This window comes from Rhamphochromis longiceps, linkage group LG17 (assembly GCF_057381845.1).
Source record: "Rhamphochromis longiceps isolate RC_006_pf linkage group LG17, R_longiceps_female_GT1.1, whole genome shotgun sequence".
Classification (NCBI taxonomy): Eukaryota; Metazoa; Chordata; class Actinopteri; order Cichliformes; family Cichlidae; genus Rhamphochromis; species Rhamphochromis longiceps.
In genome coordinates this window covers 7831913-7843252 of record NC_140573.1, presented here as the reverse complement: position 1 = coordinate 7843252, position 11340 = coordinate 7831913, and the positions used below count along the sequence as shown (strand labels likewise).

The following is an 11340-nucleotide window of genomic DNA, read 5'->3' as shown; positions in this document are numbered from 1 at the left end:
GGCACCATGCCAGCTCCAGAGAAAGCCATTTGGATATCTAATAGCTTTGGACCAGGTCAGCTTAATGTAAGCCTTATTGTGATTACCTGATGTAATGACAGCCAATCCAAATAGAGCCTGTAAGCCATTATGAGCCAAACAAGGGGAACACATTATGCTTTGCGCTATGTCAGCCTGACAGGGTCTGAACAATGCAGCATGAAAACGTTTCCACCCAGTTACTGCGACTCCTAAGGGGATGGAGAGGAACTGTTTAGGGCAGTTATACGTCCCAAACGTACCTTTGAAGACTAGCAATCAGCCTTAAAACCCCCCTATCTGCAATCTTAACGTAAACAAGAGATGAAAGATTTGAAACATTTACTCAGAAATGGGTCTTAATAGAAAACAGCGCCACGTGAAATGTTTTAAAGCCTTAAAAAAATGAAATAACATTTAAAAAAAAGAAAGAAAAAAAATCACAGGAAATGTGTATTAACAGTCAATTGTAACATAATGTCATCAAACAAGAAACTCTTTAGACAGCCGCAAGAAAATACAACTTGACTGGACAGTTAAGTCCAGCTCAGGAACTTTAATTACTTGCTATAGGCTTTGGAGGCATTTGTGCAAACAGGTAGAGCTGTTTGTGTTTAGAGTGAAGAGGAATGCCACCAACTTCAAATGTGTATCATGTAAAGAGAACAAAGTTCCCACTAATACAGTACCTAACTTCTCCTGATCTACACCCCCACTAAAAATAAAAAATTCCATTTGCCGTTACATAGTTTTGGATCCTTTAACTTCCTGCCACTATAACTAATTGGTAGGATTACAGAGACCATTGCTAAAACAAGAAGACTTGCGAGGGAGGGAGAGAACGCATCAGTTTATACTTCGCTTTCCTCAGGAATGTCTTTGGAGAGGCATCGTCGTCTTGGAAGCACTTCAGGCTCGTCCTACAGTTTGGCTCGCGCTCTGCTGGAAAAGATCTCGGCGTTTACATAGAATAACTTTCAAACTGAACAAAAAGCAATCACTAAACAACCCTACACACACGCACATACACTTTCACATTTGCCTTTTGAATGCTTTGTTTTCTTAATCTGTTTCTGTGCAGTTACCACTTCTCTAAATACCTGCTGTTTTCAAGAAGAAAAGGTACAGTGCCGCTCCATATTTGTGAGAATATGACAGATGAATGAATGACAAGAATTTATTAGACAAACATTTAAAAAAAAAAAAAAAAAAAAAAACAGAACAAAGAAACAGGACTACGGCCCTTTTATGTAAGGTTCTTTTATTCACTGGTGGACGTGTTGGTTTAACAGTAACTGTGGTTTGGTGTATCCCATTAGGCTAATGTGGTGGTTTTGGAGATCAGGAGGAGGAGAAGGCACCAGGTCAGTATGGGGGTGGGGAGTGGAGGGAAAGGGGTGAGGTTTCCCCTAACTGCTCAACTATGGTCAGTGTGGCACTTTTTCAGTTTTATGATATATAGTTTAGGAACAGAGCAGGACAACAACATTATTATTCCTGACATTACATTAAGCACATTTTTTCTTGAAATGAACACAGAGCATGTTACTGAAGCAAACTTGTTTCTAAAGTCCAATCTTTTCTTCATAACATCGGAAGATGATCTAATGCATTTATGTCATTTTAAGCTTACAGGACAAGATCAGAACCCTCAGGCAGATGTTCACCAACATTTCAAAGAAAACACCATTAAAGCTCACTGGGTACTAGCACTAGAGACAGGAAATGGATGACTTTATGCAAAAATTAAGAGCTGCTCATGTATTCACCCTGCATGTTATTGTCCAGCTCTATTTCTTTAAAAAGAGCTAGGAACTGAAGCCAAGACAGCATTCAAGGGCAGCGTCACCCCAGACAGAGTGTCAGTATCCTGTTGCTGAGCATGAGCGGAGGCAGTGTGGCAACGGAATCATGTGATCACAGTCGGGCCGGTGCGTCCAGTCCTCTCGTGGAGCTGGGAGAGCTTGAGGGCGATGTCTACCAGAGGAGCCAGGATCGCCTAGACGAGATACATAAAGAACAGCGAACGTCGGACTTCCTGTTCAGGTCATTCAGTTTATAGAAGTCCTTCAGTACAAAGCAGCTTCTTCTGGTTCTGTATTGCTAAGCTGCCGTTAATGCCGCCAGTATCAGAGCTATGAGCAGAAACCTCAACTAGCAAGGCCCAACTGAAGAGCTGCCAAAATAAAACTACTTTGGTCCAAAATATGCTAAGCCCCTTTTTAAGAAGCTCAGTTTTAAGTGGACAAATTACTTTAATTTTACATTTAAATATTGTTTTTAATACCTCAGACATCTTCAAATTCTGAGTTTCCCCCCTGAGATATCCTGATAGACATTTACTTTTATTCAGCAACTGGGAACCACGGTCTTGTGATCAGGTGACTGACTTGGCTATTGAAGAATATCACGTTTCTTTGCTTTGAGAAACGTGTGTTGCTTTTGCAGTACGCTTTGGGCGGTTATCCATTTGCACTGCAAAGCTCTGTCTGTTTGCAGCTTTTAAATGAATCTGAGCAGAGACTACAGTCATCCTGCTACTTCTATCAGCAGTCACATCATCAATAAGCACTAGTAATCCAGTTCCAATGGCAGCCACAACATCGGAATTATGAGTCGTCTCTCCTTACTTTTCTCTTCCCACCATTGAAAAAGTTAATCTTGATTTCATCTCTCCACTTTTTTACCCCCAAACTGTGCAGACTTTCTGACCTTCATGGTCCTCAATCCAAATCTAATTTAAAAACAACAACCACCACCAGTGGTTTGCAGCTACTTGTAAACCTGCATTTCCATTCATTAAGGTGTCTCTCAATTATTATTATTACCAACTTTTTAACAGGCCTCACCTGGCCATCAAACTGCTTGTCAATATAGTTATTTGTGAGTTGGAAATCTGCACTTCTATCACAGAGTGATGACTGATTGATGTCAAATCCACTTCGGTGGTCTACAGAGGCAAAACTACAAAAAGTGTGGCCTTGCCCAACAACCTATGGGCTCAGCTCTATATTCTTACATCTACTATTTTTTAAGAACGATTAAATTAGAAGAATCTAAAACATGACCAACATCGAACACTATTAACTGTGACAAAACACGACGCAGCGGATTCATAAAATAAGCGCTTTTTGTATCAGTTTTGTGTGAGGTACTTTTTCTTCTCTAAATCCACACAGAAAGGAGATCACCCCATGGGTGTGTAAATCAAACCCACCCAAAGTCAGCCAACTGAACCATTAACCTGCTGGCTATTTATCTGTCAAGCTCTGATTCTGAAGCAGTATGTTTCTGCTTATCTGTTCATTCATAGTGTCCAAGCGCTGAAAAGGATAAAGAGCTGGAGCAGAACTTTTTTCTTTCTTGTACTACATCACCTCCCTGTCTGCACCATTCAAAATTATTTTATGAAGTGTGTCTAGTTGGAACTTGCACTCTTCATTTTTTCTTACCAGTCCAGATAAGGTGCCATAAGTCAAAACTTGGCCAAACATCTCCATCATCTCATCTCCCATGTTGAATAAAATCTCTCAGCCTGTTTTTTTTGTTGAGGGCTCCACCCAGTGCTAGCTGGCCATCGTACACGTTACTGATCATTCCAGGCAACCCAAAAGGTTGAGAAGCCCATGTGAATATTAAACTGCTGTGATGTAGATGGATAAAGGGCTGACAACCTTTATAAATATCTTTTTCCCCCCCTCCCTCCTAAACAATTATTCACACGCACGCAAATAAAAAAGATTCGTGAAAAAAGAAAAAAAACTTTGTAACTGTTTATTTTCCTATCTGATGACTTCATTGTCTAATCTTTTTCCTCCCTGGATCCAACCAGCTGGGATTACTCCTCTCTGTCCTCACCTGTGGATCCTGGTAAATTTTCTGCGCGTCCTTCTCGTAGCTGTCTATGTAGAGCCTGATGGTTGCTCCAGCACTGCCTGTACCGCTGAGACGGAAAATGACCCTCGAACCGTCGGAGAAGATGATTCGGAGGCCCTGGGAGTGCGAAAGAGAAACAAAGATGTAAGAGATGGTGACAAATTCAAATATCGACTGAGCAGTAACATGTGGTTATATAATGTACGAGGTGGGAGTTATTCCATGTGTGTATGCACAGGGGTATGACCTCATCAGGTATTTTGCCAGCTTTTGAAACGCATCATTAGCAGGTCTGATTTTAATATGGAATCTGTTTTAAATTGGATACAGACTCTTAGTAGCATCTGAAGTGGAAAAAAAACCCCCAACAACTCTAAAACATGAGGCAAGCGGAGCACTGTTGCAGGATATTGTGTAAATTGTGGACTGCAAATATTAATGGGGTCTGTTTTGCAGGCTGCTCACCTGGTTTTTGGAAACACTCCCATCGACAGGGTCTGTATAGGCAAAATTGTCAGCGATGGCCACCTCGTAGGTCTTATCACCCGATGAGAACTTCTTTCCTTTAAAGGACGGATCGAACATTGCCGCCTCCAGATCCTTCATCATCTTATTGGCAGCATCTGAGTCAACTTCCTCATAGTCGTACCTGGAAGTGAAGTTAGACCAAGATTTTAAAAATATACATAGGAACTCATTTTCAACTACTTTCCATAATGACACATTTTTAATCTGAAGAGACAAAAGTAAAGAAAGTTTAATTATAACTGTTGCACTCCACTTGTGCTGCATTTCTCCAATTTGCCACTGAAAGGCGCCATTCCTGCATAGTCTCAAGTAGAGTTTTTTAAAAATGTTTTGACAGTGGTGTTTAAAAATTCTTAACACTGTCAATGGTGTTTAAAAACCCTCATCTTTTAGGATTCAAACTCTCATTTCATAAATCGTAATGCAGGCATCTCCTCTGACCTGGTGAAAAAGTTCCTGCCAAACTTCTGCCAGTGATCTTTCATTATCTCCTCCACGCTCTGTTTCCTGGTGGCTAAGATTGACAGCCACGCAAGCACCGCCCACAAGCCGTCCTTCTCACGGATATGATCCGAGCCTGTTTATTAGCATAGAGAGATGTGATTGGGTGAGGGGCAATTCTTACTGGTGTCAAAGCTAAAAAAAGAAAAATGTGATGACCGAGTCTCACCAGTGCCAAAGCTCTCCTCTCCACACAGAGAGAGTTTACCAGCATCCATCAAATTCCCAAAGAACTTCCAGCCAGTTGGAGTCTCATACAGGTCCATCTGCAGCGTTTTAGCCACACTGAAATACACAGATTACATCATATAAGGAAAAAAAAGATTCTTGATTTGCACTTTTTCCAATTTACCCAAAAATATAAAAACTGTTTTGGTTTTTACTTGTCCAAGGCTCCACTGGTAGGCATGCTACGGGCCAGTCCTTTGACGCCGGTCTTCTGGAAGTACGGGATGCTTTTGATGTTGGCAGCAATGACAGCCACAGAGTCCGAGGGGTTCACAAAGAAGCCATGTTTACCCAGCACCATGTTGCGATCCTGAAGAGGGGACAAAAAGATGGCAATCCTGAGCTGTGATATTACTTTATTCATTTACACTGTAAACACTGCAATAGTTACATCCTTTTTGCACACACCCTTTTCTTTACCTTTTTCTAATGTAGCTGTCAATTTTCTTGATTTTTTTTTATAATCACACTCTGGATATTTATTATTTGGTGATTTGTATATATTGTGCTATTCCTTATATCTTAACATATTGTACTGTTAAATAGTCTAGTCTGTTTTTGTTAATGTTACTGTACTGGAGCAACTGTAACCCACATAATTTCCCTAGGGATTAATAAAGTATGCTGATTCCGATTTGGTAATCGGCAGCAGATGGTTTAGTGTCAGTACTTCCTGAAAAAAAGCTTTTAAAACCCTTCAAATCCCAAAGTATATAATTTTTGTAAAACATTTCTTAGATTATATTGATAATTTTGAAGACAAGTTTACCAAATAGTTCTCGTGATTTCTTTGTTAAGCATTTGGTCTGTTCCTTTCATGAAACATGAAGCTGTCAGGAGGAAGGGTGAGGAAAACGGCTAACTAAAAACATTCCACATTAAGTGCTGTTCCAAAATTCAATCTCACTCTGGGAAGTAGGCCTAAAATTGTGATTGACTCATGTAATAAAGAAAATATAAACTTTGAATGAAAACTTATTAGATTAAATACATTCTGAGTGATTTAATATCACAGATTGATATCCAGGTCCAGACTTCATAACTCTGCCGCCCAGCTCTTGCCAATACAGCTGTTAAATGATCCTTTATTAGGGGAATGCTGAAGAACTTACACCATCACCATCAAATGCAGCTCCAAAGTCATATTCTCCACCTTTCATGGTTTTGACCAGGTCAGCAGCATAGGTCAAGTTGGGGTCAGGGTGGTGACCACCAAAGTCTTCCTGGGGCACACAATTGACTGCAGAGTTTGCTGGAGACCCCAGCTCTTCGCACACTATCTTCTTCACATAAGGACCAACCACTAGAGGGAGTAAGAGCGCCATTAATAAAGGATCACACATCACATGCTGCCATGGTCACTAACGGAACAAACTTTCCTTTACACTGTGATGCACAAAGATTATTTCTGTTTGTGTTGCCTGTTGGTAATTTATTCAATTTAGGAACTAGCATCCACTGTTTGAATGACCGATTTAATACATGCTCATCCCTACCTCCATGCATGGCATCCAGTCTGACATTAATGTGATTGGCTCCTGAAAGAAGCTCCTTCAATGCAGCAAAGTCAAAGATCCCCCTTAGCATCTCTGCATAGTCATCAACTGAGTCCACAATCTCCACTGAGATAAATCAAGAGGGAAAAGCAAAGTTGGCACACAAGTCCTGGTACAAATCACAGCAGTACATGAAATTACAAAGCAACATGTATTCAAGATTTGAATAGACTAGAACATGTGTTTACAAAGAGAAGAGAGTTCAAGACGTTGGTATTAATTTAACTAATTCTTCATCTTTCAGTTAAAGATAGGATTCTGCATCCGTGGGTCTGTTACCTGTGAAGGGCTTGAAAGTGTCCACTTCAAAGGTCTGCTTGCCAATCTTAGACAAATCCACTTTGAGGTCTGGGCAGATGTGATACTCCTGCAGGCTTTTGCTGATCTCAAATATTTTATTTGTAATGCCCTCTGGAGCAGGTCCTACGTTCAAAGTTAAACACTGGTTAGAAACCAGGCAATGCCCAAATATGGAACATTGAGCAAACTATGACTTGGACTATAGTGATTAGAGAAACAGTGGGTCTGTGCACTTGTCTCACCTCCGCTGGAAATGTTGTACTTGATGCCAAAGTCTCCATTGGGGCCTCCGGGGTTGTGACTGGCTGTGAGGATGATGCCACCCACTGCTTTTCTCTTGCGGATCACACAGGAGACTGCTGGGGTGGACATGATGCCATTGTGACCAATCACTAGGTGATTTATCTGCAGGCAGGAACAGATGCACACGTGCAAATTAATGGACACAGGCAAAAGTGTGTGTTTGTTCACAGCTCCAACCATAATGTAGAAGTAATAAGGGTACTGATGCTCCATGCAAAAGACTAAATTAAACACCTTTTCCATTGACTAACCTTGAGAAGGTTATCCACACCTTTCTCCAACATCCATCCTGAATTATTCCAGTTTTGTTATTTATTTATTTATTTATTTATTTTAATACGTCAGATTTTGCAAATCATTATTGGAGCTAACCCAAAACACTGCTGCTGGATGACAGCTTGAACTTATTTCACCCATCTTTGCACCATTATACTGGGTAGCTGTGCATTTTATATTTCATTATAAATTTTGTTTACATGCAAGAGCTTGCAAGGGCTCGCCCCTGACTATGTTATTAAACTTTTTACAATAGTATTGCCCAATACCAAGTGGTTAGATCAGCTGAACAGCAGCTGTGAGTAGCACCAGACTGGCTCTTACAGCCAATATTAGATCCTCTAACACACTAAGGGTATTCAAATCTGAAATCCCGAGCCGAGTAGCAGTTTATTAATGAGTGATGAGTCTACACTATAATGAAACTCAGATTTAACAAAACTGCTGCTTTCAGCTGGCTATAAAAGTTTGTCCCTGTAAGACCCTCAAAGTGAGAGATGTGTGTGCATTTATATATGTTTTAAATTCAGTAAGTGCAAATCTACAGTGGCCCTGAGAGGTCAAACATACTGCAACTTGAGAAAATATCAGCAAATAGGAAAAAACAGTTCACCTGCTGCCCAGTGCTTTACAAGTGCTGCAGAATAGGTTATATTTTGACTCCTTTTATAGTTTTGAAATCATGGCATTATCGCGGTCTATTTAACCACACAATGGTTTGCTTTGTGCAATCACACGGGCAGTAGTGCATCTCTCTGTAACTTATGATACAATTTCACCCAGATTTCCTAATATAGACCCAAAATTACAAATGCCCACCAAGATTTGCCATCTTCGTGCAACTTACACCTACTTTCATTAGATGAACCCTCCATTTAGCAATGCTTCTTTGCATTAGCTACAAGAAGGACAGAGGCCATCTAATGAGAAGGTCACAGATCGAGGCTAGACTACAATGAATATGTCCTCTCAGAGAGTGAGGAGGTTACCTTGCAAATAAATAAGAAGGTAATAGGGTTTGATAATATTATGTTGATGCATTCTCACTGTGCATCTCTCATTTATGCACAAGACATATGCAGAGCAACGTGACCGGCTGCAGACCACGCCCCCCGATGGCCTAAAATCGTTTGAGTAACATCAGCCAGTAACCACACATTCAATGAAACATCACAACGTTGGCTTATCGTGCCTTCTTTCCCAACATCTAAACCCGTTTTGTTCCCTTTTAGAGAGTTGGGCAAGACGGACCAAGAGCCTAAAAAAATATCCAATGATTGAAAAACGGCGAGTCAGGGTGTAAATGTCAGAGGTAAGGGTCTGACATGCAAGCGACCTCCTTCGTGCACTTTATCCAAAAGATCACCACGGTCAAGCAGGCTACCGGAGACAGCGCATGGAAATCCAGAGGGGGGATGGCGATACGTGCCAAAGATTCACTGACTGCTTTGGACCTTATGGAACAGTCAAGTAGTTTTCCATAAACACAGTTTGAATGAACTGGGGCCAATATCAAGGCGCAGATACAGGCAGGAATGTCATTCAGGATTCAGCGCTGTCTCTCGTGGTTAAGAGAGCTTGTAAGAGCAGCTGATTAGCCACCCCAACTGTAGTCATTGACTTTAAAGTATTGCATAACTTTACATGAACCCATTTAATATAGAACTGAACAGCACCTCTCGAAACATTTTAATATGCAGAACGTAACCCATGTTTAAATACGTATATTTATGCTAACAAGTTAATAATACATGACCTGACAGTAAATATTTTGAGCATTTGGTCGTTCTCTCGGTTAGCATTAAGCTACTTAAGTTACTCTAGCTTTCTATGTAGCAAACTTTTAATTTTTAAACTAACCAAATAATGTCAAACTAATCAACAGACTAGTTATTTGGGAATGCATCTGATATACTTGACAGCTAGCTTGATGTGAGCCTGCTAGCTTACAAGCTATTCTATAGGAACAGACTCAGTGAGCTAGACGCACACATACAGCAAGGACAGCAAAGGTGAACAACATGTCGTTCTGCTACTGACCCCGTTGGCAGCTGAAATCTGGACGATCAGCTGAATAGCGTCTTTCATGAAAAACCTCCCATCCCCTCCCACCACCAGAGTGGCCGCCTGGCGCTCGGCAGGCTCGATGACAGAGATAATGCTCTGGATGAAGTTTTCCGCATAGTGCTGGTTCTGCTGAAACACCGTCACCCTCTTCCTCAGACCGCTAGTCCCGGGCTTCTGGTCCGTGTACGGCTTGGTCTTCACTGTCGTAATTTTCACCATTTTTGACCCCCAGCGAGCACCAATGGTCACCCCCGTGTAATCCGCAGTCCGGTCCGACAAGCAGGCGACTGCAGTGTCGGAGCAGCCACACGTACACACCGGGCAACTCCCCCCTTCAAACACCCGCCCTCCCGGTTTAAAGAGAAAGGAGGGATCAAGGAAGAGTTCTTCAGTCTCAACAACAGCGCAAACAGAAAGGTAGAAAAGTCAAAATTCATACAGCTTTTCAGCCATTCTTGGATATTGCTTAAAAATGAATTTTTATAACTGCAATATGTGGGGAAAATGTCCACAGGGCTGTAGGCAAAACTCTAGAAACCGTAGGGATACGCCCCCCACCAACATTAAGATAAAGTTACTGATGAAACGCTCTAATCACAACTCAGGAGCTCATGTTGGATATTAAATAATACAAAAATATGTTATTTGTATTGTTTTATTTGCACTATATTTTTAAAAGTCACACACCCAGCTTTTTGATCAATGGTCTGATTTATTGAAATCTCATCCATCCCCTAAGTGTCTGAGATGTATTAGCCACTAACACCGAAAACAATAATATTTTGCATTTTTTAAAAGATCTAAATAGTGTTATACATACATTTTTATAACATTAATGAATACAGAATTATGGTAGACTCTTTATTCGTAAAGTGATCATTTTCGGTGGTTTAAAGTGGTCAAATTTAAACACTGAGTGAGAATACAAATCTTCCCTACAGTTCATCATCCACTGTATGAAACAAGCAGTTTCTATTGTGTGAGAACGAAGTTACACCTGCAATACTCATAGAAAAAGATGTATGATTATTTGCAGGGTAACGCTTGCGACATAGCCAGTTTCGACCCATTGCTGTTTGCCTTTTGCTTCACAGTGTTTGATCAACATAAGTAGAACAAAGTTTACCATCAGATCTGTCAAAACAGAAGGTTGTCCTTAAGTACAGAAGTACTGTGCAAATTCTTCATATTGTGCTGAGAAATGGAAAATAGGTGCAACAATTTATAGAAACATGTGCAAACGTAAACATAAATACAGCACTGCTACAATAATGTTGAGGTCCAGTCTATGTGGAGGCCAATCCATGACTGATAGTATTCCATTGTGTCTTCTTCTATCTAGGTATGCTTTCACTGAATTGTGTTTGGGATCAGACTACAAAAACAGAGGCTCCATATGTTTTGCATATGGCTGTGGGCTCACTGTTGCACCTCTCTCCTGATCTTTTCTGTAAATACTGATGATGATTTGAACTACAAATCTCAGACTTGGATTAATTGCTCAGTCATACCTGTTGCCACTGATTTTCAGTCCTTTTCTTGTGTAATTTGGCATACCTCAGCCTTTTCTCCCCATTTCCATTGGTTACTGAGACCAATTCTGATTATTATTGTACTTTATTGAGCCCCGTGGGGAAATTGCTCTCTGCATTTAACCCATTCACTCAGTGAAGCAGTGGGCAGCCAC

The 11340-nt window shown here is 40.7% G+C and overlaps 1 protein-coding gene across 1 annotated transcript; it reads right to left on the bottom strand.

The window, feature by feature from the left end:
- Nucleotides 1-1262: 1262 nt before the first annotated feature.
- pgm1 (phosphoglucomutase 1) lies at nt 1263-9973 on the bottom strand. The gene is made up of 11 exons (XM_085386615.1): nt 9627-9973; nt 7250-7412; nt 6987-7130; nt 6648-6773; nt 6264-6454; nt 5307-5461; nt 5093-5208; nt 4864-4999; nt 4360-4543; nt 3877-4011; nt 1263-2017 (listed from the first exon to the last, which is right to left on the bottom strand). Exons 1-11 carry the CDS (start codon nt 9870-9872, stop codon nt 1928-1930), a joined length of 1686 nt encoding a protein of 561 aa, XP_085242741.1. The 5' UTR covers nt 9873-9973; the 3' UTR covers nt 1263-1927.
- Nucleotides 9974-11340: the final 1367 nt, after the last annotated feature.

What these genes read in the sequence shown, in the direction of transcription:
- pgm1 (XM_085386615.1), bottom strand. Translation starts at nt 9,872, where the DNA reads ATGGTGAAAATTACGACAGTGAAGACCAAGCCGTACACGGACCAGAAG. An exon ending in ACCAGTGGAGCCTTGGACAA is followed by an intron (nt 5,209 to 5,306) that starts GTAAAAACCAAA and finishes TGTGTATTTCAG; the next exon opens with TGTGGCTAAAACGCTGCAGA. An exon ending in AGAGGAGAGCTTTGGCACTG is followed by an intron (nt 5,000 to 5,092) that starts GTGAGACTCGGT and finishes GCTAATAAACAG; the next exon opens with GCTCGGATCATATCCGTGAG.